The 27,692-nt window shown below is 43.4% G+C and overlaps 1 protein-coding gene across 1 annotated transcript; it reads right to left on the bottom strand.

The window, feature by feature from the left end:
• Nucleotides 1-8,748: 8,748 nt before the first annotated feature.
• Nucleotides 8,749-27,640, bottom strand: LOC146174173 (trypsin-1-like; the record flags this gene model as incomplete). Its single annotated transcript, XM_084585341.1, has 7 exons — nucleotides 8,749-8,976; nucleotides 10,547-10,698; nucleotides 11,984-12,098; nucleotides 14,466-14,604; nucleotides 17,288-17,403; nucleotides 18,747-18,820; nucleotides 27,604-27,640. Coding segments are annotated over 7 exons (861 nt in total), but the record flags the coding sequence as incomplete, so codon positions are not given.
• Between the last annotated feature and the right edge of the window lie 52 nt (nucleotides 27,641-27,692).

The raw sequence follows: 27,692 nt of genomic DNA, 5'->3' as shown, positions 1-27,692 counted from the left end.
AGCTTGAGAATAGCTTTTAAATACAGCAACTTGATTGTATTCTCCTCCAGTCTCGGCGACATATTTCCTCTGAAAGACGCCGTTAGCAGTGTAAAACTGTTGACTATCCGAGCGGTCATGTAACTAAACTGGAGACTTCGTATCGATGATATCTTCCTTCCGTACCAAGTCCTTCCTTACCACCACCGTGTTGCAGCCTGTGTCTCTGAGGACTCGAACTGTTCGGCATCTAATCATGCTGGCCACGTCAGGTAAGCATTCCCTGGCTGCGCATTCTTTACTGGTGAAACCGGCGTTGATGACGAGAATATTCTCTCCGTCCTTAAGTTCTAGGTATCCGTTCTCAGTGCATATTGCAGCGGGCTCCCGATTTTCATCTCCGCAGGTGACTCTCGTATACGGCTCTTTATTTTGCATATTCCAGCTGTCTTCCTTCTCATTTCAGTCATCTTGTCATCTGTCAGTTCATAATAGCAATACAGGTGCTATTGGCAGGTGTGTTTACAGTCTTGGGAAAAATGGCTTTTGAACATGAGCGCAATGTGTTCTAAAACTTTCATCAACAACCTGCGGGTAAGTATACAGATACATATATATAGTGTAAAAAAAAGAGTTCTTTGCAAAGGAGGCAGGAGCGAAGGCAGGATTGCTGCAACGAGTACCCAATAACTGAATAGTTTTTTTATTCCTTGAGATGCAATATAATTCTCAATATTGAATCTGCGCGAACGCTTCAGAGGCTGAGTGCCGAGAACATTCAAGAATGTAAACACGCGCTCTTGAAATAAAAGAGTGTCTGGTGATAGCGTGATACGCCCGTCGCAAAAGAAGGGAATAATCATTTTTTTTACATTAGAAATACTTACAAATGTTCGTCGCTTTCAAATTTCGCGTATGTATATAGCGTCGGTTGGATCTGTCTTCCATGATCTTTGCCGTTTCTTTCACGTCAGTGAGTTTGTAAATGCGACACTAAATTTGGACGAGTCGGCAGAAGCGTCCAGTAGACTTAGCGCACTCTCAGCAAACCTTCTGCGTTGTGCGCTCTGGACGCTCAATCTGTATACCTCCCAGCGACCGTGAACTACAGATACAAGCGCCAAGTTCTACTTCATTTACGCTCTGAAGGCTACAGGTGGGAAAACAATGTAACGCGAGGCGGAGGGACGCCGAGGCGGTTAAAAACGATGGGTTTAAAAAGTTTACCGAGTGCCCATTTCCGTCTTGGATTACGTGAGGTTGAGACTTTCATGCTTGACTCGGTGTAAACTTCTCCGATTAACCAAAGAACGTATCTGAGGAGCCTTAGCAAACACAAGATTTATCTGGCTGGCAACGTTGGTTGGTTCGGAAATAGGGCTCCCAATTCAAAGCTTTTTGTAAGAGCTCACGGCTAGCGAAAACGTTACTGTCGGCTTCTTATAATGCATGAACCTCCCAAGGACGCGGGATCGAATCCAGGCCTCGGCGGCCGCTTTTCAACGGAGGCGAAACGCAAGGCGCCCGTGTGCTGTGCAATGTCAGTGCACGTTTCTAAAGACCGCCAGGTGGTCGAAATTTCTAGAGTCCTCCACTGTGGCGTCTCTCATAGCCTGAGTCGCTTTGGGACGTTAAACCCCGCAAGCCAATTGCCAACCACCTAAACATAACTTGCGAGCACTCGCACAATTACTCGCGCACGAAAAGTGTCCTGGGAAACAGAATACAGCGCAGCGGTAAGAAAGTGCAGAAATAGGCGACTAAACATCTCCATGTCTTTTACTCATATCTTGAGCGAGAACTCAATCTGTTCTGAAAGAAAAGGATGTTAAATTCATCAATATGCAACATACATAGAATAAATGCATGTATATATTTATTTTAACAGGAGCTGTTGGCGGGCTAGTTGGTGAATGTCTACTGTAGTCATGGTGAAATTGCGCAACAAACACGACACAAAAGTAAGAGGGACACGTAGCACGGGACGAGCGCATTTATTTATTTATGTATTTCACAGGTAGTGGAATCCTTGTTAACATGTCTCAAGCGGAGTCGATAATTCATAATAACAAATGGGCAGTAAAAAATCCCGACCACACGCGAAGGAACCACCACAGTAGGTATAATAATCCGACACTTACGATGCCCCACAGTCAGTGTAAGGCCTGTAAGAGAAATTAAGCTGGGATGCCATCGCGAGATAAGGGCGGATATGGAACGTCATATGAGCACTACCTTGGTGCGGGTTGCACTGACATGTTGATATCCCCAAGATGTGCAGAAACAAAGCGAGAAAGCAACAGGTGTCTCAAGCTCGCTGCTGCTCCCATGACAACGCAGGCAACGCGGCGGATGGAGCGCACGAATTTTTACAAACGGTACAAATGTCACTTCAAAGTGAAACCTTATATAACCTTGCTTGCCAACACAGCATAAGCCACCATGACAAATATTTTGCCTGCATAACCTAGCTAGGCCAGAAGGGTTATTTTTTATTTTTTTTTTGCTCTCATCGGACACGCTTTCCTTTTCTATTAGTCTTTACAATTCGTAGCGAAAGCTATACTAGCCTAATCAGCGGTGCATTTCTGGTAATCGTTGCTAAGCCCTACTGCGCATGCGTCGTAACCTGGACAAATGTTTGCTCCGAGCCGCAGAAGGGAAGATGGGAGGAGTGAGAAAATGGAGGAAAAAGAAGAAGAAAAAGCCGGTCAAATGAAGCAAGAAGGTTCACAAGACGCCAAGAAGACGCACCGAATCGCTGAACACAACGCACGGTTACAATGCACTGCATCGGCGACAAGAAATTACGAGTCAAACTTAGTGAGCAATCCGTTTGGTAGCGTTTGCTACGCATATCTAGGCTTGATCAAGTTAAAACGCCATCAATTGTTTGCATGATTTTATATGTCAAATGCGTTTGGCTTCATTGGATGTTATTCACTCTCAAGCTGGAGTTGTTCTTGGCCCCCCAATAATAAAGACTAAGAATAATATTGTATATTATTCGTCTCGCACCGGATGTAGCTAAATAATTCTTCCAGGAGTGCGACGCTAAGGCGAAAAAAAGATACAAAAAGCCAGGCCTGCCCTAGATAATAACCTAAATCTTGAAGCCGCAGGTAACACAAATGTTCTATGACAAGCGAACGTTTACGAAGTTCATGTGCGCGCACATCCACATATTTTGGCTCATTCACAATTTGAGCCTTCTGAAGTCTGCCAATTGCTCACTAAATTTACATATTATATCTGTCGGTGACTTTTTCCTTTGATATGCGCCCCTTAAACGTTCTCGCCTGATTGTGCATCTTATTTTTCTTCAACAACAAACACTAATGATGCGTAGGGGCATATACTGTTTTTTTTTGCTCTTTTCCATACTCGAATATTTCTTATTTTTTTACTTCTCAGACCCACTCACGCTTGATCTTTAGCCTTCACAACGCCTTTTATTCGCCCAATAATATGCATTAGTAGTAGTAATTTTTAACAACACGCTGTTGTAGAGCCGATTGCTTCAAATATACTCTTATGTCAACAGAATGTGAATCATAGTAACCATAACTTGACTCCACCCCCCTCCACCGTTAAGGACCACTGAAGCAACTCAAAAACGTGCACTTAGCTGGCGCTAGTGCAGCGCGCTCCACCGCAGCTGGCGCCACTCCACGCAGCTGGAACAGCGTGTTTCGGTCCCACTAATTATATGTGGGGTGGCGGTGTGCGCACATCCTTATACAAACAAAAAGAGGGAACAAGCAGCACATTAGAAGGAATTTTACACAATCGGTACTCTGCGTTCTGAGCCACCATGTGCACCCACAACAAAAGCTGCTCGCGACGGGCGGTGAAAGCGTGAGCGGCCACAATATCTGACACAGTATGAAGCCCAGAGCGAATTCGGCAGTCTTTGAGGTAAAAGCGTCTACCAGACTCATTATCCGGCCACGTTCGTTAGTAAAGCCGGAAGCTTACCGATGTTTTTTTTTTTTATTCTTCCACATGCGGCTTCCCAGAGTTTTCTGCAAAAGCAGACTGCATCATTTTCATCAACAGCTGACTTTCAGCTGCTGCGAGGTTGGAGCCTCTCTTTTTGTTTTCTGTTTACTCTGAAGCGGCCACTGTGTATGTAAAGTTTGCAGTTGCTTCTCTAACTGCACATGTCTGACTAGGTTCGCGTATTTTTATCGGCTATTTTTACACTGGCATCCCGTACCCTTTTCTAGTTACGGCAGTAGCTTCTATATCTTAGGCGCAAAATAATACACAGCGCCTGTGTTTGTGTCCTTCTCGTCTCGTCCTTGGCACTGCCGGGCTGCCTGTAGTCTCCATTGTGCAAAACCAACTAGTTAATTATTAAGTGTTAAAAGTAAAATAAATCTAAGGGGCACTTTGCATCGGTAAACTGAAGAGATAGAGGTGAAAGCCTCTATCGCCCGGTTGTCCGAAGCCTCTTGCTACGGCCCTTCTTTCTCTCTGTTTTCGCTGCCAGCTTCGCGATGACGTGATAGCGTAAGGTACTAGTCAACATATAACCGAGCCGTGCGAACGGGCCTGTGTGGCCGAGGAATAACGTGAAAGCAAGCGACTAGGCAGGCGGATTCTTATATCACCCTCCGATATGAAAGGAGACGCCCGAGTAGGCAACTCCAGCCAAACGTGATGCCAGGAAGCCCTACGTCCAGTTAGTGCTCGTCCATATCAGCTGCGAGCTACCGCTTCTAACGTAACGAAAGCGTTACGAACGGACGAACGGACTAACACGATCCGCGAGCAAGAGCCATTAAAAGCAATCGCCTTAAAATACTTTGAGAAACTATGGCGCAAACCTTCAGGGAGACAGAAACTCCGGGGCAATAGAGACTAGGGTGCCTCGATGCGCGCGCCCCTCTCTGCCGACAAGGAGAGCAGCAAGACATTGGTAGAAATGTTACACCGTTTGTTAGAAATGCTATTTAAAAGCAAACAAATTACAATGTTTAAAATTGCCTAAACTGAGTATTATTGTGAAAAAGCTCTTGAACGAAGGTAGAAGTCGACGGAGGCAATTGCGTGGAATCCATAGCGCCAGAATTTTTGGCAGTTTAGCACGCTTGATCACTGGTTGCGGTGACCACTACGGCTGGCGCTACTCGCTTCCCACGACGAAAAACAACAAAGTACAGTGTTTTAATGGTGATTCCGCACGGCAGAAAACAATTTTGCTGCAGTATTTCTGCTTAGATGTAATAAAATTTGATTAAAAGAAATGGAATGGCTGGATGGGTGCTTTTACATTACAAGATCCAGTTTTCTATCCTTGGTAAAAATGAAAGCGACATTTTCTGATTCCTTATTTCATTCAGCTATTACTCAGTTCATTTCTAGTTTGGCTGCTGAAAAATACGTTCTAAACCACAAATTTCTGGGCGGTCATCGCAGCGTCACGCGCTATTTGTTCGAACTGATTGTCTCTTAGTATGGTGCATTACTGCATCATGCTCGATATCCTTCACCCTTTAGTTTTCCATTTACTTTCGCAGGTCTCGAAGCCACGAAAGCAGTCAGGGTGGTAATTCAAGCTACACTTCAATACGACGACGAGCACAAGAAACTACCTCACATTGCCCGCAACCAGCTGCGGTTGCGCAGCAGATGCAGCAGTCGAATTATACCTAGTCAGTAGACCCATACGGCATATAAATAAATTGGGCCGAGAATGTCATAAACCGTGCCAACAGCTTAAATGGCACGTGTTTGTTCAAACATATTACCTGCTTATCACTCCTTACCTTGGTTCCCCCTTGAATCCTTTTCTTCAGTTATCATGCTTGGCAGGTATTGAAACTCCGATTTGTTTCAATTTAGTTTCTTTATTCTTTTCTCCTTCGTTCCCAGCAGCTGCTTTGCTTATCAGGACCCTATAGAATGCTTGTCCCCCTTCCAAGAAGGGCATGTCAGCAACAAACTTGCCTTAGGTGCTGGCTAATCGTCCACCCCGCATTGCAATTTCTGCTGCAGTTGCTTATTTTTATTTTATTCTTCTAGCCGTGGGAACAGCGGTTCCTGGCTGAGAAATTCTAACCCAAGGAAACGTTCTTTCACACCTTGCCCTGCTACTTTCTTCCACACCCTCCTTGCTGTCCCCTCTCTGGCTTTTTTTTCTTTAGAAAAAAAAAGCGCCGTTAAACTCCCGCCCCAGATGATTGTTCTGGCCAGAAGAAGATAAGCCCCCTTTTTGAAATGTTGCTTCAGCTCGCGAACTGAAGCAGTTCCTCATGCTTTTTCAGTGCGCTTTCATACTGTTTTTGATCTGCTTCCTCTCTTTTTACCCTGCATCCTGCGCCTTTCCTGAAATTGAATATGAATAGCACTCCCTCTCGGTGGCAGGTAGATTACAATTTTTACACCAAAAGTCTAATTTTCCTTAAAATCTGGGGTCAGTATTGCTGTCCGAGCAATTGCGATTGAAAATATATAGGAATGCTTCGGTGAGGGGATAGTTGACCGCTCACATCTCCGGGTAATGATTGGTCGTCGAGCTTTCTTTATTTAATCGGCCATGTCACATGGCTCTATTGCCAGGAGCTGCCAACTTACGCTTCTCCTTTAGGATAAGAATGGATCCCTTCTTGTCCTAAGATTGCGAATCAGACATGCTACCCCCAGCGGCGCAGGCACGTACAGTATGGTCTACCCTTAAAGGGAACATGAGACCGTGTGGCCGCCGGGATTTACAAAGCACTCCCAAGAGACTGGTCGACAAACTGCCGCAGAAGATACATAATTAGTAAGCAGGGTTATCTGCTCTTCCAGAGCATGCATATAATGCCACCCACTCTCACTTCGTATCGGCGGCAGCGCATTGCATCGTGTTTAAGGCCCATTACACCACGTACCATTTAACAGTTGACCGTAGTATACGTAGATATTTGTTAGTTTAGGTTTTATGACGACATCTCGCAGTCTTTTTTACAGCGCGTCAGCTTGGTATTATATGCTAAACATAGTGTAAGACGATATACTGGGAAATCGAAGGGACGAGTCACAGAGAATTGATCAGCGCATGTACACGAACAAGGATACCCGAGGGCAACCCAAGACGGGGTTCATTCAAGTTTTCTTTTTTATACCCTTAAAGGCAGAGCTTCAAGGTCCCCACAGGTTTTACGTTTGCCTCTACAGTTACTGAACATGGCTCGAAGATCGATAAATGAACTGTAGAGCAACCATTTTAATCTTTGGCTTGCCGTCAGGCACAATATCGTAGGTTCAACGATGCTGCATAACACTCCTCATTTCTATGAGAATTTGATCTTGTATTTTACTTGTTAAATATTACTATCAGTGCACAGTGGCTAGCGGGTCCAATTTCCAACAGGCATGTTTCTTTCATCGCAAGCACTTTGCTTTTTAAAGGCAACAGAATTTGTTTATTCTTCTCGTCAACCCTTCAATCGAGAATCCTTGACAAGATAACGCTGTTATGCATGTACTTTAGCTTTTCAATTTCGTAAAAGAAATATTTTGCAAAGTTGACGACTGGGCGAGTTGGTAAGCATTCATTTTAAACCAGCCTAAGGACAAGTCTCGCTTTCTGGCCGGTTAAAAAATATATATTTTGCTTGCTTCAATATATTAATCACAGAAGGAAAAGGCATGCAGCCCCAAGAATAAAAAAATGACGCGCAGAGAACAGAGGACTGAGCACAAGGCTGAAGATTTCGACCAAGCTTGGCATATTGATATGCATCCTTTTACGATGCAAGCGACTCGATGTGTAGGAGCATCCTTGCAAATAGTTCTTTTTGATTGTATAAATAACACAAACAGCAATTATTGTTTTCGTTTCATTCTGTACAATGCCACCCAATTCAGGAACCCTTTGAGTAATATTTTGTCCAATTTGCTACTTCGGTCGTTGTTCTTTTCCTGCTCGTATTTTCTGTCTTGCAGGGAAAACGTTAGCATTAGTTTCATAATATCATAAAAATCCCCTAATTCACAGGCTGCCTAAAATTCACTGATATACATACATATACATAGAAGGCAAGTAGAACCCCATTGAAAAGAATTCTTTGTAAAATTTATATCTCTCATTGGCATGCGAAGTGCCTTGGGTTTCGCACCATGACAGCTACGTCAACAATTTTCTGCGATGCTGCAGGAGTGGGTTTTCTTATATGAATGCGCTGGTACGACTGAGGCTTAGTCCAATTATTTTCGAAGCACATGCTGAATAAAGTGAACTTTTAAAGTACGAGTTGTCAGCGCCAACATTCGCGCCACCATGCGCTTGGAGTCATTTATGCCATTGATGTTTTTTCTTAATAATTAACAGAGAAATATTGACAGAAATACACTTAGTTTATGGTAGCAATATTTATAACACAGATGCCAAGGCTTTAATGTGCGTGTCTGATTCCATTCGGGCACGGAATACGACATGTTAGACGAACCGTATCTGGACATAGTGAGATTAGTGTGAAGTCGAAGCTGAGATTGTTTCTTTCAAAATTGTCCTTCCGGTTACCTACTAATTGTAGTTTATTACAATACTTATAATATTCATGTGAGTTTTGAAAAAAACATGGTTGATATAAAAAGAGAAGTTGCACTGTCCAGGACGCACAAAGCATTGAGACCATTCAGTGCTTACACAAAGTAACACCATAGAGTCAACCGTTCTCCCTATGCGATAGAACATGTCGCCTGAAACACTCAGCTCCCCCAAATAAAAGTGTACCAGTCGTAGCAGTTTTTAGAACCTGACCGAATGGCTACCAGTTACAATTTTACATGAACATGACGAACAGCTGCGTTGAAGTAATCATTTCCGCTGTCTTCCTCATCGACTTGGGCAATTTCTTTCTCAATCCACGGCACGTACTTCGACACCCGTGTGTAGAGGCTTGGTTTCTCCCCTCGAGCGCATCCCACGCCAAACGAAACGAGCCCAATTTGAACTGTCTTGCCTAATTTAGACCACATAGTTAAGGGACCGCCGGAGTCGCCCTGGAAAAGAAGTCAAAAATTATGCACATTTCCAATTTGGAGGAAAAAAAAAACTTGTTGCTAAAGCTTGTAATATTATTTTAAGTGATACGAAACCATTCGCTTGATTTACAAATCTCGGGACGTATTTTCCAACCATTCCTTTTATTTCGTTTCTCTTTCTTACCCACTATTTTATTAGTACTCCAGCAGCAAACAGTGCGGAAACGAAAGAAGGATTACGTGACGCAGTGTCTAGCTTCCCGTGTTAAGTAATATTGGGGAGCATAACAAACCTGTCGCGTTGCTCTCTCCCCTCACCCTTCGCTGCATAAGTATCTATGCGCGACTGTCCTGAAGCTCAACGCTGCATTAATCGGTGGTTGCTGCACTCATTTAAAAAATGATGTTGTTTGACATTAATTAGAACACGTGTTTTATTATCACTATGGCAAGAAAAGTACGGGAATATTAGATTGTGAGCTCAGAATGGTAGCAAAGAGTATTTTGTGCGTACTTAGGGCAGCGTCAAATACCTTTCGTAAATGGATCAAAGCCTCTCGTGTTTATTCCGCAGGCAACCTAAATTATGAGCAGCAGTGACAGTTCAAAGTAATCAAATCTATCATAAACCGACCTATGAACGATAAAATGTACCCGCCCTTAAGGATACATATTTCAAAATTGCACATCAAGATAATCCAGATATCGAGACCTTAGCCCACAGTCTTAGAGCACCCGGCATGTATTGGTGTGTAGAGTAATACCTAAGCTTGTAATAAGTGCTATGGAGGTTCGTTCAGTGATCTGTACCAGCTGTCTTTATTTACCCCTCTTCTGTATTTAATTGATACTTGGCATAGCATTTATTAGCGTGTTTCGCATGTTTCCTTATGAATTTTGTTCCTTGCTTTCAGCGTATCCTTTTTTACATATTGCGCCGAAGCATCGCATCCTTTATTTGTTGCTTCTGGCAGCCCCGGCCTTAAAGCCTTGTCACTTTAGGCTCATTGCAAGAAACGATCTTGCGTTCTTTGTTAATGCACACCCAGCATCCGCGCGTCTTGGCTATATCATGTTTCTTTTTTTTTATCGTGCAAGATGCTTCAAGATTTATCTCGAAATATTCCAAACACTCGCACCTATTTGTACAAAGTTCCAGGTTATGCTAGTCACATTTTGTGGTTTTATCGAGATGTTACTGCGCGGACTTGAAATTCGCCACTGGCGAGTACAACGGGCATTCGTAGTTAGACGACCAATGAGCACGCTTGCTTTTATCGCCGCAGCGGAATTGGGCGCAAGTCAGCCCAATAAAGAGTTCATTCAACTCATCGCTAGTCTCTTCGATTGCTGCTTTCGGTATCGTAACCAAAGACGTGACAAAGCCTTGGATTGTTTCTAGAATTTATTATGGCTTGAAGCTAGGAGTACGATTAAAAATAACTGAAATGCAAATTGCAATTACCCTCAAACGAAACGAATAAAATATGAAGTGCTCATAATATCAAGTCTCGAAAATGTACACGGACAAAAAGTAGTGTGAAGTAAAAACTGGTGCAAGTAGATTGTAAGTATTAGTCAGACTCACTTGACAGCTGTCCTTGCCTCTGGCAGACGTGCAAATCACCATAGAGCGGTCGAAAGCGCTGGCTTGCTCTTCGTTCACGAACCCTAATTTGCACATGTCGAAGGGAAGAACTATGCGACTTATGAAGAGAAGTGTGTGAGATGGTTCTCCCTCTGGAAAGCAATAGTAGTTGAATTTGAAACGACAGACGCCCAGTGCAAACCCTAATTATCAGCTCTTGGCCATTCATGTGTTAGCGGTTATACAGTACAGAAAGCGAATAGGTAAAGTGAAATAAATATGCAGGATGTGAGGTAATTATGCTTTTATACCTAAAAAAAAATTTCGAAAACAAGTAGACAAAAAAGAGTGGCTAAATGCATAATCGTCTTAGTCATTTCTCTTAGTATCGAATTTCATCCATTCATTCTTTTGCATGCTATAAAAACCTAAGCTTAGTTGGTGTGAATAAATTATCTTGGCCAAAACTTTCTCTCATAATTAGACTCATCTCGAAAATAAATGACAGGTTTCTTGTATGTTTTAAAGCCTAAGAATAATTTTCTCAGCCTCACACCATTACTTGTAGAGTACCTTTGCAAACACTTTGCATGCAGGAAGGGTCAACTGGGCTCAGAAACTGAGGCAGATCAGAAGGCTCGCAATGACTAAAACTGACCCAGATATATACAATATAGGTAGAGGAAACGGCTGCAGTGACTAACACTCAATACTATCAGCATTGGACGAGAAAATCGAAGAACAATTATGGCCGTGCATTTGAAGAACAGACTTCAATAGCTTGATTCAAGGTAAATTATTTGCAACAGTTGGCGCGCCGTAAAGCTCCTCGCAACCTCTGAAGTATTCTATGGGCGATTCTTGAATTTTTCACTTATAATTTTATACTTAGGTGATATTTCTTAGGCATAGTATTGATTTATTGCACCGGTGATAAATATGCAATCCACACGCACTGTGTAGTTGCTGGGCAGCGGCAAACAACAATTACGTCCGTTGTATACCCAACTGGCGTTTTGATCAAGATCTATTAACCCTTCCCTCCATATCCTTTCCCTCTTCCCGGCGGACCCTCTCCGCGGAGCCTAGAGCACTTGAAGACCTGGGAGGACTGGATGCCCCTGCTGCGCTCGGACGAGCAGACCGTACAGACCATCGCCACCGCCCGGGCTGCCGGAGTTATGAGCCTGAGGGACAGAAACACTTTTATTTTAGTGAAGTCGTGAGGGGACTGGGGGGGGGGGGGCGCACCCTGAATGCCTACGTGTAATAAAGTTTTTCTATATGTGTGTCAAGAATGCAGCTTTCAAGCAGTTAGTAATTATGTCCCTTGTGTTGCGTAATAAAATTCGCCCTTCTTGCAGCGAGCGAGACATACTCAACCACTCTGATGCATACTTTCAAAGAAAGCTATCCCGTATGAAGTACTGTACTTACGTTCAGATATTCTTCCCCAACCAGCGACTACTGCGAGCCTGTTGGTCAATGACAATGGTTGCTTTGGCAAACATACCGGTCGCACACTGCTATCGAAGGTGATCGGTGATCGGAGCTAAAGGGTACGAGAAGGCAGAGCGAAGTAATATTTATTAACTTATGACTTCAAATACCACATGAATTGTTTTTTATAAATAGGAAACATGGCACAAATTTGTACAGATTAGGATAGCCGGATGTCAATGGGCATCAAATCTGATATTTCGTCCTTGTAACAAATGTGTTTTTACTCCGGTCAGGAAAACTCAGCGCGCGCTGGCACTCTTATTTTTGCTGCTTCCTGTGTCACCTCTTCGGATGCTGGAAAGATGGGGGCGACAAGCTGAGAACGTAGCTCTGTTTGCCAGCTTATGCAGCTCTAGAATACAATTAGAGAAATCATTTTTTTATTCATTGTTGCATTTTCATGACTCGTATTCCAGACGTTCCAGATTGAAACGTGGAGGCTAACCAAGAGAGTTCTACTTAAATTGAGGACAACCCAGAGAGCTATGGAACGAAAAATGGTAGGGGTAACATTAGGAGATAGAAAGCGTGCAAAGTGGGTCAGAGAAATAACTCAAGTTACCGACATTCTAGTGGAAATTAAGAAGAAATGGACATGGGCAGGACATGTAGTGCGAAGAGAGGATAACCGATGGTCGCTGAGGGTAACACACTGGATTCCAAGGGAAGGAAAGCGTAGCAGGGGGCGGCAGAAAGTTAGGTGGGCGGATGAGATTAAGAAGTTCTCAGGGGTCAAGTGGATGCAGCTAGCACAGAACCGGGTTAAGTGGAGAAATATGGGAGAGGCCTTCGCCCTGCAGTGGGTATAATCAGGCTGATGATGATGATGATTCCAGACTGTAAGCATGATCAGCGCTGGTAATGAGGGAGTGATTACTTATTTTGATTCATCTAAGCGTAGCAAAGGGCTACAAATAGAATCGAAAAACTTTCTCATTAACTTAGTAGCTTAAGGAAAATGCATTGTTTTCAGGGATTTTAAAGTCGTGGACACCGCTAATTTTGGGCAACCGATCTACCAACTGAGCTATCTGGAAAGCCAAAAAGGTATTCAGGCAAGAGCAGAAGTTTTTCTGTACCGTCGATGCTTCACGTGAAAGCACTACCGGGCATTTCACTTCTTGATGCACGGACGCAGCGAGCAGGAAGGTGAAGCGAATGGCATTGATGGAAATTCAGGCATTGCATATCGCGATGGGTGAAGCACGAATGTCAAACGGAAAGAAGAAGATACTTTTAATCGACGGCGCGACCGGGCGCATATTGCCATACCATATCCCGTAGGCGCACTGGAGCAGACTACGCTTTCAGCGAGTTAAACGGCGATTGTTGCTTAAAGATCTCTGTGAACGCAACATAAAGGTAACATACACTCACTGTAAATGGTGACTGTTGATGAAAGATGTCTCTGAACGCAGCCTAAAGGTAACATACACACACTGAGGTAGGAAATGATTGTGGGGAAGGTAATTGCTTAGTGTAACTGTTGTCATTCCGATTCTTGCTTAAAGGTGTCTGTAAACGCAACCTAAAGGTAATATACACTCACTGAAGGCTGGTTATAATTACAGTGAAGGCAATTGCAAAAAACAATATTCAGAAAAATAAATAGGACACAGGAGTCGAACGCATGTTTAAGTGGCATCAGAGAACAGATGCGCGGTATTAATTCATTGCGCCATCGAAACATTTTTTTGTTTATTTCGGCACAGTACACAAAACCACTTACAGGGCACAATGAGCATTCATTAATACTGCCAGTGAAGAAGTTCTTGGAAGGGAAAAAATTGCGCCATCGATATGACGGGAACGGTGGGCTTTAAATGTGTTCTTATTCGTTTAGACAATACATCCACTATTTGTCGCCTGGTGGCACTGCTCAGAGGAATCACGCGCCAGAGCGTCGTCTGCTCGAGTGCTCCTACGGGATATGGTTTGATAATACGTCGCCCGGGCAGGAACGGCTTTCCAGGCTCCATGCAAACAACAGTACGCGGCAAAGGTTAAAATCGCAAAGCCGAGTGATGAAGAACGCAAACAGAATGCAATACTTGACGCCTCACAATGAGGGCAGCAGTGGTGCTGAAGTACGCATACTGGAGAGAAAGATCACCCAGTGACTAAATGACATTGATATTCAGTTGCAGTGCACTATCCTCACACTCTACGTAAGAAATGGCATACTCACATCTTCTTTAAAATAATATTTGAACTATTGCGTGCTGCGTGTAATTTGCGAAGCATCTTCACTGTGCAGCATCGATTATTAAATACAACGAGCTCAACATGTGATGTCGTGTTCCATTTTTTGTTTTCCCATGCTCCAGCGCCTTACAGAATCAACGAATGCAAATAAATGCACTTAAATTTGTGTTTGTGTGGTTACTTTCAGCGCTTTTCTCAATGTTAATCTTACCTTTAAAAGGGCTATATCATTTGCAAGGGTGTCCCACGTGAAGTTGGGGTGAACAACAAACTTCTCCACTGCCACGTGGGGACCTTTCTGCATTTCGGACGTGTTGTAGTAAACTTGAGTCCAGAATGGCCTTTTTCCACTGCAGATAAACCATTCATCACGTTACGTTAGTGACTCGCACTGCGGCGATCAAGATCTGCCACACTCGGTTTACATAACCATGACTTAATGGGGTATCGCAACGTCTCCTATAGCTGCTTCATAGGCATCAACTCTTTCAGTAAAATCTTTATGGACTTGTTTAGGTAGTTTTCTAGCCTCTATTATTAGACACAAAGTAAAGCTTTCATGCGACAATGCATAATAGCAGAAAACCTGGGTTTCGCTCAGCTGACACAAAAACCAACAAAATGTGGCCGATATCACGACAATGAGAATAGATAAAAAGAATGGACGGCAGGAAAGAAAACAGGAGATATGAACAAGTAGTGATGTCACCATAGATCATTTATTATCACTTTGTAAGTATAGTGGAAAATAAAGTAAACGTTTACCATGGCTTATCCGAATTATGGGAAGTAAAAACCCGCTACTCTTTCATGGATCTCTTTGAACAGCAAGGACACTACAGACAATATTTTATTTCTGTGCAGATATGTACTTCTACGAAGGAAATTTACTCCGATTTAATCAAGCCGTAAATGAACATGCCTGCGCGACCTCGGCCTAACGTGAATTCATATCTAATGACAGGCTGACTCTGATATCAAGAGTCCATGCGAAAGGGGAAGCCCGAATTGCCAGCTCATGGCTAACATCTGCATGGCCGTGTGAGCCGCCAGGCACTGCTTGCTCGCGCCTTGCTAACGCATGTGAAACCCACGCCGACCAAGATGCGGAAGGGCGTGGCAAAACGTCCGCTTTATTAGAGTGTCACACAGGTAGTTTTACGCACTGTGCTATGCAGGCAAAACGAGCGACACAGGAGCCACAACGCTGCTCTGTACAGAGTGGGGCTAGCTGGGCAGGGCTAAGAGTCGGTGAAAACAACACCTCGTGGCGTAGAGAAAGCAAAAACTCTAAGTGTGGAACTTACGCCAGTGGTAGTGCAACGGGGGATATTGCAACTTTAGCCCCTGGGTTATAGATATTTCAACAATTCTGAAGCGTTCATAAATAATTAGCACTGCTCTCTTACCCACTATAAGGTGGCCCTTGCATTATACTGCCATTTCTATAATGTTTACAAAAATAGTTTCTTGAATTGCAAGGAGTATAAGTCACCAGTTTTATTATTCAGGAGATTCTGGCGCTATTAACTCTGCTGTGCACAAAGTTGCAAACAAAGCATACACGATCTTCTTATAAACGCTAAACGAGCAAGAGACCTAAAAGACTGCATTCTGAGAGGATGGATAGTTTATTTAGAAAACACACTGCATATAGGTTTCACAATCACGAGGAAAGAAAACTAAAGAAGCGTTAGAGATAAGATGTAATATTCTCTGACGCCTGGTTGAAGCGCGCGGAAATCAAAAGTCAAATAATGGGTCGTTTACCTTCGCTAGACCAGAATATACTTGCAGAAGGAATATTTATCCCACTCGATTACATATATTTTGCTTTGTTCCTCTTATGTTTGAAGCATCATTCGTTTGTCTAAAAATTTAAGTTCGTTTTCAGACTTCTGTTACACTGAGGAAGGCCTTATTAAGTCTTATGATATGACTTCGTCCCACGAGATGAAGAGGAAACTGGCCTCTTAAACACAGAATGATGGCCTGCAGCTCAGCACATGAAGAAATTAGCTGCCGTGATGGACTGGTGCGACTTTCGCTTTCCGTCGTGCATGCGCTGGTGGATTCTCTTTGTTGCGCTTATGCTTTGTCAAGTTGTTAATAATTTCATCTCCTTACGAGATATAAATGCTTATTTTCTAAGTACCGATTGTCAATTACACATAGAAAAGGCTTTGCTAGTGTTCGTTGTGCATATCGACTGCTTTCTACACCACGGATGTGCTGTATGTAGAAAGGATCGATCTGGCATTGACACAAAGGGAATCATTGAAGATTTGTCGCGCGCGCACGTATGTATGTGTGTACGCGTGTGTATGTCTGCGAGCTTGTAGTTCCTCCAGTAGCAATACATTGTACTACAAATCTAGGGCACTCTATGCCAGCACAGTTTTCTTGGGTTACATCGATCATTCTTCCTCGAAAGCAACGCTACGAGTGGCGTGAGCGACGCGCACTACAGCGTGCGGCCGGTGTACGACCTGTACAGAGGTCGGGGCTCTTCTTTCTCATGTTCTGAGAAATTGTATTTATATCGCGATTCTTTCATGGATGGTGTCTCGCTCGGTTACAGCTGCGCCGACAACTACGCGTATGAATGGACTAACGGAAGCGTGACAGAGGCACTCTAAAATACACATGAGTAGCAATAACTGACCTACTTAGGTACATAAGACCTTTTGCAGATATTTTGTAGTAGAAAAATATCACTACTTGTTTTCGAACCATGAGAAGAAGCAAATGTTCTTGATTTCATTACGTGTTCTCGTCCCCTTTTTTTCTGAACAGTACAAGCACGAGAATTTTCCCATCACGAACAGGTTTCTATAATGTTTATTTTGTTTTAACGTACTAAAGCGTAAATATTACTTTAAAAATCGCACTACAATTTCAAGATACAGAGCTCGAATAATATAAATGAAATTTTAGAACATAAGTATACAATCATTATAACCCTAAAAATCTCAGTGCAATGAAAAGCTACATAGCTAATAAGCTTACAACAAGCATGCAACGTCAACTTACACTGTATCAACGCAGTGTGCAGCTGTGAGTACAAAACGTTTGGAAATGATGCTCCCGCCGCACATGGCTTCCGTTATATTACGTGGCCCCCACTTGTTTGCTATCTGCACGTAGACCTGGGAGAAACAAAAATTCATTATATTTAGGGACTGAAAAATCTGTACAGTATAATTCATTGGCTGCGTGATTCCGTAACTCAGGAGAACTGCTACAGTATACCAAGCTGTCAATCCGCTCATCGGTTGCGTAATATGTTCCCTTGTGAACGTCTGGAACAAGGCCAGGTAAAGTTTTGTTAACATTTACCCTTCAGAACCATATCAGTTCTTTTCCATGGAATAATTTGAACAGTTCGCACTTGACTGTTATTTCTTTTCTTTGCAAATGCATGCTCAATGTTATACCATCGATACATGGGCAGCAATACCTTGCAGACATGATCGTCTAGAGGAAATGAAGAAGGCAAAGAAACGGAATAAATCTATAAATGAATTTTCGCCACATCAGTGCTATCACCTATCTCACCCGATATTTGCATCCTGTGACATTGTATGTAATTGCAACTAAGTCAATCAAGCTTGCAGCCAAAGCGCACGGAAGTGCATGACATGGCTCGTTCTGCCACAGCACCCGGCAACCTACACGCTGGGAATGAAAAACTATGATAAGTCCTGACGCGAGGTTTTGGTCTTACGTTTTTGGCCTAACTGAGATTTCGAAAGAGTTCTCGGTAATTATTTTCCTTCAGACGCTCTGCGAGAAAGGTATCACACCCGCGCCACTGTGAGAACTTTACCTACCGAAGAAAACCTGCACACGAGAACACTAGTACATACGTCGCCTTGAATCTGGCAGCACGACAGGACAATTACAGCCCTTCGAGTCTACATTAAGAAGTCCTTCAATGTTTACGTGCAAATCTTTTATGTAGAATGGTTCCGTGGACGGCTCAAGCTGACATCAACACCCCGTCAAGCAAGCGCGCCGGCAGTAGTAGCAGGCTGCATTAAGACAGCCTGTGATGCTTTACCTGCTATATTGGCCATTCACTCGTCCAGAAAGTGTAACATTTCGAGAGTAAAGTGTAACATACATTGAATTCCGCACTGAAATTGACAAGCGCGGACCCGTGTGTGACCAATAAGTGACGTTGGCGTTTTTTAGCAGTATTTCTCGTCTATAATACTTTCCAGGAAAGATTTTAATTCAAGACCTGCAATTTTCAGGCATGATCTTCAAACAATTGATATCCTATACTCGAATAAATAAATCACCTGTTCTTCAACATTTGCTTACCACGATCATTGCGCCGTTTGTGCAAAATTTATGCTATAGATATTCGCCCTGGTATATTCGAACAATGGAAACGCTTAGGTTATTAAACTGAGCTATATCACCTGCCTTCTAAGCAAACCTCGTTGCTAAGACAGCAGCCGATACGAACAGTTTACTTTCTTACCATCCAAGGTACTTCGAACTTCGTTATCGCTCTACCGTTGACGATCCGACTTATGGGCTGTCCCCGTCCACAGTCTGTAAAACATTAACAGTGTATATAATATTTATGCTCTCAAATGTGGTAGATTAAAAGTAAAAAAAAAAAGGAGACGAGAGGACACTACTGTGCCACCTCAAGTTCCCAGTTTTAAAACTCTTCTATTATTGAGCCAAAAGTGGGATATTATAGACGCTCATATACACATGCTTATGGCGATGGCTAAAGCATTAAAGGGTAGTAAAAATGCAATCTCAAAAATTGCCTGAACGTTCGCTGGATTGAAATCTCATAAAATAACCAGGGCCCGCTTGCACGAAACGATCTTAAGACTTTCTTAGCCAAGTCCAGACTTAACTGAGTCTAAAGGATAGGCTACTAGCATGGCCGCTTAAGACTGGAGTAGAGACTGGGCTTCAGTCCTGACTTGAATAAGTCGCTTGCACGATTACGACTCTAGTGCGTCTTGGTTAAGACACAAGGACGCCAGTTACCCGAGTAGAGAAATTAGAGAAATACAGGGATGCACTGACCCTGTCTACGCTGTAAGTTGTAAACATTCCGTCATTCTTGCGCTGCGTAAAATCCTTTTGCTTTTTGCTTTTACGGCTTAAGATTGTGTCACGAGGTAAAATGCCCCATGTGGTTGCTGAGGGCGTTCAAGGAAGCCACTCTGGTGAACACGAGCCGAGCCGAAGCGTTCGGAACCCGAGCAGTGTTAAAGAAGTCTGGTCTTGCTAAAGACACTGTTTAAAGGCCTACTTTACCCAAATTTTCTAGGCATCAAAAAAGCTACGTTTGTATAGTATACATGTAGAGCATGCTACTATAAAAATATAACATTTCAGGCCCTAGAAGTTATGGCGCAAGCGGGACGCAAAAATCAGCATTTTTAGAACCGAAACTGGAAAAACAGGCGCCATTACCACTCGCCGGAAGTGACGATTGTTTCAGACAGGAAACGTGTGCGTCGTCTGCTGGGGCGGCTGTTGCAAAGCGCTTACTGCAAAGCGCTGACAGCGGTTGCGCGTGATACTTTTTGCTTTTATACGACTATAATATATAAACGAACACGCGATGCCGCCTGTGAGCACCTACATTCGGGTAAAATACCCGTGGTCTATGTACGACAGGTTTGAAAGCATTTAACAGTGGCCAAAGTGCTCGCACTACACGTGTCACGCAGCTATATTCGCCTTAAAGTATTTAATTGGAGCTTATGCGGAGTTCGGATCACATTTAATGAATCAAGCATAATCCAGTAAACCCCAAGAGCAAATAGCCGATTGCTTCAAGTCATTTCTACAGACAGACACGGGTATTGCATGGCAAATCCGAGCAGGGTCCGGTAAAAAACGCGAGGTGATTCAGTGACAGTACGGTGCGTCCAGGCCGATTTGATAAGAAGAATAGATGTCCTTTGTAAAGTGAATGAAGAAAGCAGAAAAGTTTTACGTCTTTCAAAATCAGAATCTCCTCTTTATTCCATGAGCACGAAATGACGCTGGTGCCGTTGACGGGAAGGTATCGTACTTCGGAGCATCATGCCGCTGTATAGAAATAACGTAGTTTAGTAGGTACGGTACACAAAAACGTGTCATATATGAAGCGAGTTTATTAACACATTTACCTTGGACCACTTGAAGCCCGTGTGCTCAACCGATGGGAATGTTTTCCTTACCAGTGTTACGACACAGCTGGGCCTAGCCGACCATACGCCCACCACGCAAACTGTCGGTACGCAGTGTACCTGTATCGACTGAGAATAATGCAGAATATAGTCAAAATTACATTGTGTGCATTTGGAAATAATCACTGAAATAGCTTACGCATTCACTTCAACGACGTCGTGAAAGCGCGGGTGGTAATGTTGTAGTTTCTTGTACTCGACCTCGAGAATGAATGGCGTGAGGCAGTATGTCACGAATTCGGCGTTTTGTGTGACGCAAGTCTGGCTATTCATTATCTTTAACAGGACCTGCTGATCTTCGCGGCAACACACACATTCCGCCCAGGATGGCATTACTATGCATCTGGCGCAGCTGCACCTGCGATAAGAGCGTGCACATGCATTTCCAACGAAGCAGTCCAACACACGCATGCATGAATACGTACCATGCCGTGCTCATAATCCTGTCTAAATTAGGGGGGCTTGGAGCCGAAGGCGGGTGCTGTGAACTGCTGTTGCACTAGGCGGAATCGCTTTTCGGCTCGAATTGATATGGAACGACCCCATATCTGGTCTCTTCATCCGAAGACACTCGCCAGATTCGCGATCAGAGCTAATATCCGACATGTTTGCTTGTACAATGAAGCATATGTCACGTATCTGGTAGGTTGTCATTAGGTACCCCAAAAGCCGAAAGGCAAAACATGCGTTTCAGTTCGTTTTCGCTGATAAAACTAATTGCCTAGCTTTGTCATGGCAAAAGTAATATCTAGAGCCATGAATCTTCGTCAAACAAGTTAAGATTTTCTCATCATTCGCGGAACGAAACGCCCGACGAGGCACTAAACACGGCTGGCCGGTGGGCAGATGAACTGATATAAATTTCTCCTTGTATAAGCTACTATGCTTTATTAAAAAAAAATATCAGTGACCCTGAAACAGTGGCTATGCAAACAAAATGAACAATATGATATATTGAAAAATAAAATCTGTGCTATGGTACAATAACAGACGCGCCAATGTAGAGAAGTGCAACATCAGGTGCTAATAAGAAACTAGAGATGCTATTTTCCAGAACGTGGAGACAACTACAGATAACAGCCTTTATTAGAACAAACAATGGACACACAAAACGTATAAATCGGTAGAAAAAACAATTGAGTTTGTACAGCTAACAAAAGGGGTGTAGGAGTAAGACCAACATAATGAAATGTGGACGAAACTACAAGCTCAGATAGGTGCTGGAAATCGAGGGGTCGAGATGCACTGTGACACTAAAGTGACCAGGAATGTGTCAGTAAACAATTTTTATTATTTTTCCCATGTGTCACTTGACGATACAAACCTAAATGTGCCATGGCCATTGTGGCCATTCCATGGACAGTGGCAGAAAAGCTATTCCTTGTAAAGAACTATACAAGCTTTAGCGAGGTTTCTGTCAAGCACCAAACGTCAGTGCTTTCGAGCGCTGCGGCCACATATAAAGCCACAGTGTCCTATCCATATCGCACTAAAGAGTCTTTTTTGAAGTAAGTTCATACAACTTACCATCACATGTTGACACTTCAGGGTGACTGCAAACATTGATACAGATATCTGGGTTGCTTTCAGGCGCTCGTCTGTTGTGCTGCTTTTCTTGTGTTTCGTCTTTTCGCGCTGTTCCACTCACTATGCAATTGCTTTCAGGAGCTGCAATGATTGCTGAAGACGAGCCCACGCTCGCAGTAGCAGACCCCGCTAAGGCGTTATTCACGATCTACAAAAATTAATACAAAACGATAAAGGCTGCTGTGGTGCAACACTGTAATATCAACTGTAAAGAAGCATAATCACCTCCATACAAAGGCGCTTCTCGAAGGCTGGCCGAAGGATCTCGCTGCGTTTGTAGTATGCGAAAACTGAAGGCAACGCATCGGGCTTCAAAAGTCGTTTCAGCTGATTGTACGGCAAACTTGCGGCGATGTTGGCGTCATGCACAAAGTCCGCAGCTTTGAAGTGCGCCGAACAAAGAACGCTTGTCTTGCTCGGCTCCCATCGGTCTCGCTTCAACGCCAAGACCCATAACTTGCGCAGCTTATCGCTCTTCGGAAACCGATGAAGGCTGATCCCCGGAACCGAGTGCGTGTTGGAGCAACCAACAGCGACGAATTTTTTTGGCATGGCGCCAAAAATTCATATATTGACGCCACAGTAGCCAAGTCAGCATTCGCAGCGAGACTACCGAGACGCAGCAGCGCAAAAGCCAATAGCACGCGAAGATAACAAAGCGAAAGGGCCGCTCGCGCACGGGTAGCGGAGCCGCGGAGCGGCGGAGCGTCTCACATTTACGCAATTTCCGGTTTGATGCTTAGTTGCTTAGCACGCCGTTAGAGGGCTGTGTCGTCTGCTACCAAACCTTTTAACCGCGTGTAACTATAAGACCAAACGCTTTACAGCCCTAAAAACGCAGATTAGTTATGTTGGTTACATTGCCGATGCGTTGGGAGCATAGTTAACCGGCGAGGATTTTCGGTCAAGTAGGCCTTTAAGTCTGGACTTAGCTCGGACTTTATCGTGCAAGCCGGCCCAGTTTTCCTTGCTTTCTTCAAAATAATGAGATAAAGCTTGAAAATTTTCAAGCACGTTTTGGATGTAATTATTAGAAAATATCTAAGCGTCCAGTACAGGACAAACTTGGCGCTGAACATAGTCTTCGGTCAGAAAAAAGCCATTACGTGCTGTGTGATATCAAATAGGTTCATCTTATAACATTTTCAGACAAAAAAATGGATGATAAATTATTCTCTTGAACCTACTCATAGAAAGTATCTAAACTTCCAATGTGTAGCGAAATATTTGTTTCTGAAGTTTCTTGAATGCTCATAGCCAACAAAAAAAGAGGGGCATAGAAATCCAATCTCGCGGGTTTCGGAAAAACAATATATAGTCCAGTTCTACCAGCCTGCTGAGGGAGGTTCTGCGAATATACTGACTCTTGTCGGGAAGTTGGGAGATGTGTAAACAAATAAATGGAACACTTAAGCTCCGTCTTAAGGTATGTCACGTGACAGCGATCGAGGTTCCCGTCAGCAGCACGGGCCACTCATAGCAGCCCGGGCCCCTCATAGCAGCTCGGGCCCCTACTAGCCAAATTACCGATCCTTTAATTTGCGCTCCTAATACTCTTACATTCAATATTGCATAAAGTACTGAGCTATCACGTTATCCATTTGCCGCTTCTAGGTGATTGCGCAAATTATGTTTAAACAGTGCCATAACAACGTACGTGTTTCAGTGCTCGAATATTATATTGTGGTTATTTTATAGATTACGTCTTTTATGGCGCAAGTGTCAGTGTGGCCACTTGAGTACATGGCGTATGTACCTTATTCTTTGAAAGTATAACCAGATGCAGCATCAAGTATCCTTAAATTGAACGATATTCAAGGTCAGAGTGACCAGCAAGGAATAATGCAATTAAACGAGAAAAGGCATCACGACCATATTGGTATTTCCAAAACGTTTCTGAGTTATCGTTCAATGTAGGCACCACACCAACTCCGATTCGAAGTGTATTCGCGCACATATTAAAAGATTAAATAATGCAATACACGGAGGGCTGATAGGTAATCATTTCAGCATGAATCTAAACCTGTTCCGCTATAAAAAAAATAGTAGTACGTGATTTGTAATGACACAAAAAAATTGGCAAGTTTAATTTAGTGGCTAAGCTCGTCAGTCAGCGCGAGCTGATAGACAGCCTAGCGTCTTGCTCCCCTGCCTTGCCGGTCAGCGTAACGCGCGCGACGCACGGTCATCGCTGGCCTCCCGGTTCACATAACTGTGCGGAAACTTGCTGTTCACCGGTACAGAAACAACCTTTCTAGAACCTGATACGGGCCGATTCTCAGTGACAGCGAGGTCTGCAGGGAATCTATGGCCAAAGGCGTTTGTTAGGGCCTGCCCACTCCAGAGTAATATAGCCGATTGCTTTGCAAGGTGCAATTTAGTAGCCATGCAGCCTCATGCACACTGTCGTTGAGCCGTCAGGTTAAGCGCGTAATGGGGGTGGAGTGGCATGAACCCCTTATGGGGCGTATAATTGGCCCAGCGAACAAATAATTTTCTTCAAGCTTGAAGTGGTTTAGGCTTTTGCGGTACATTTCTTAGGATATACCATTCAGAACGGTGAAAATAGTTACATAATACCACTGTTATAGTATTTACAACGCGTCCGATGAGACCCTTGCAACAAGCTTCGCGCACCATGTGCACTTCGTCTCACAAGATGTTTGCACAATTGCGAAATGCAGAGGCGCCCTGGAACAGTCAGACTTAGGAGCAATATGCTAGGCAATTGAGCACCTATGCATCTCTCGCCACAGTGCACTGTAATAGGCAATTTTGCTCCCTGACACTCTCATCTATTCGGTGGCCGAGCGGATCGTAGGAGCACACTTACCTATTAGTACTCATGATCGCGAATGGGCCAGGCGCCTCTGCCTTTCGAAGTGCTGAAAACGTCTTATGAGAGAAAGATAACAGTGAACAAAATCCATGTCGGAGACTTCTGTAGAATAACAGCAATATTATATTACCTCTTATGTGGCGCCTGGGAAAATCTCAAGGTAACTCTATCTAAAATAAAAGCAACGCTGTTTGTTTCGACGAAATGTATCGTTGATGAGCATTGCTGAAAACTACAAATGGTTTTCGGCGACATTTTATGAACATTTTATGAATATTTTATCAACATTTTATTTCATGGATGGTATAAGAAAGTTCAGGAAGAGGAATGAGCTTCGCCTGAAGAGGAGATAGGAAAGCGATTTCGGCTGATTTTCTTTTCGTTTCGAATTCTCCTTTTCTGGCGATGGCCAGATTGCTATGATCTCTACATTGTACACACGCATAACATTCGTGCGCTCTATACAATGTGTCCAACAAGAGGGTATAGTCGGGCTGGTTGGTTCATGTTAGAAGGGAATGGCGACGTTGCGTGTCGACGGCACTCCGTTGTAAATTTCACTTGTATTCTCCTCGTCAGGTTAACTGCTTTGCTTCAAAGCTCGATACTAGTTAAATGCTAGTCTTTGGCAACTGCATGGTCGTTATTTTTGACACAGAGACGGAGCAAAATAGCACGCGCGACACGTCCAGTAGAGACGCCAGCTCAAACCTGGCGCGATTGACACTACAATAGCCGTTACTCCGGCAACTAATACAAATTGAGCTGTGTGCTGAGGAGTCAGGACTTGCTGCTTGAGCAGCCCCTCACATCTCTGGCAGCATGTCAAGATTTCGACAACACTACAAAATTAGCGCGAACCACATTGATCGATCGGGTAGAAAGGTTGATGGATTGACTGAATGAATACAGCGGACATTTAGCAAGAGGGGCCACGAGTATTGAGAGTCGCACCATTTGTGTCGAAGCAGGAAAGGGTCATGCCACTGAGAAACACTTCTGAATCGTCGTAACAGCGCGACTTCGATATGACAGTCGATAAACGAAGCATCGTAGGGTAGATTGGGTGAGCCGGATATATCGAGGACCCCTCGTTCACTTCGGCGGATCTGGTGATAGAGCGCGCTCCATAGCGTTTTTTTAAGTGTTTTACGACTGCTCGCGCGCTCTGTTTTAATTATCGGTGCGCCTGCACCTCCAATTGCGGGTCTTATGTTAAAGTTTAGATGCGCACCGAAAAGTGAGACAGATACTGCGCGATCTTTTTACCAAAAATTACAGATTCAGAAAAATTATCGGAAAGAAAAGGATGTGTGAAGGTGCTATGTGTGTACTCCAAACGCGAAGCTTGAACCTCCTCCTAATTTTGCTGAGCTTCTTTTTATTACACTGCTTTGATATCGGCTTCTTACGGATTTCGAAACAGCCTTTAATTGTTTCAGATAGAGCGAGTAGTGTAATCAATTCAAAGCATGTGGATAACTGTTCAGATGACACATATCTCGACATTATATATAGTAGGCAAACTAAACACCAGTATTTTAGCGGTTGAATAAAAAAACACGGCCTGCTTGCAGGTTTTTAAATTGCATCTCAAGAAGAGAGGAGCTCCGAGTTGGAGAGCGGTTACCAGGAGTGGACATTCATTGCAAAGTGCTTTGCTGTCGTGGCAAAACTTTCCAAAGCAAACTGCCATTCCAAATGGTTGCATGGTGCATATTCATAATGTTTATTTACTGTCTGGACGCCCAGCAAATGATGTGAAACTTTCTTAAAATTTCTAAGTTTTATAGTGTCTTTTATCCAAACTCTTCAACGAATTTCGGGTAAGAATCCTTTCTGGGCAGTTTAACCCCTTTTACACGCTATTTAGCGTGTAGTTTTGTACGTTCAACAGCACTACCCTCTTTTTCACTGAATGTCCGAAACTAAAGGCCCGTTGGGACTTAAACAAAGAGGCCTGCCCTCCTGCTTCTCCTAAGCTGGCACACCTTCTCCTAACTCCATTTCCTCAAGCACCAAACGCAGTACCGTCGGTGGCATCGAAACACGCCCCCTTTCATCTGACAAGCTTTCATTTTCGAAATTGTTATGGCTTGATTGTGAAAACTTTATTGCTTGCTGCAATGACGGAATGCCTATTTGTCATTTCTTCCTGTCAAGGCGCATAATGATGCTACGCTGCCTCTGAGAAATAAATAGTTTTATTCCACGGACTGTATTATAACCTCTTTTATTACGCCAAGCACTCAGCGTTCTTTATATGTGAAAAACTGCTTTAGCCTTACAATGGCATGAGATGTTGCCATGCCAAGCTAAGTGCCCATTTATTATATGAAGTAAAAAAAGACAGCCCAACGTAAAGAAGGGGAAAACGCATAAATGTTTGAAGCTTCCTTCAATACTTGCGGATCAACTTCGGAGCCATACATAAGTTAAACAACTTCCGTTCCTGGTTTATCTGTCTTTGGCATACTCTGCAATGGAAAGCCCTCTACACACTTGTAAATAGAAATAGCCCCACACAAATCTGTAGATCTGTTTTCGGAATGCGTAAATTTGATAGGAAATAAAGCCTACGAAGATTGCATTGAGTAACCTCTCATACAAAATCGGAGTGCCATTACAGCGCATATGAATATCACTAGGTATGCCAGGAAAAATGGCGTTAAAATTTGTAAAAGCGTTAAAAACCTGTGGCTCACCTTTGTCATTTATCGAGTCTGCAAGCACCTGAGGAAACAAGCATTACTATTTAGCAAAACAGTGATTGAATAGTTAAGGAAAGAAAATA

The sequence above is a fragment of the Amblyomma maculatum genome, chromosome 11 (genome assembly GCF_055883805.1).
Source record: "Amblyomma maculatum isolate TAMU_Amacu chromosome 11, ASM5588380v1, whole genome shotgun sequence".
NCBI classification, from domain to species: domain Eukaryota; kingdom Metazoa; phylum Arthropoda; class Arachnida; order Ixodida; family Ixodidae; genus Amblyomma; species Amblyomma maculatum.
This window is presented reverse-complemented; position numbering and strand designations above follow the sequence as displayed.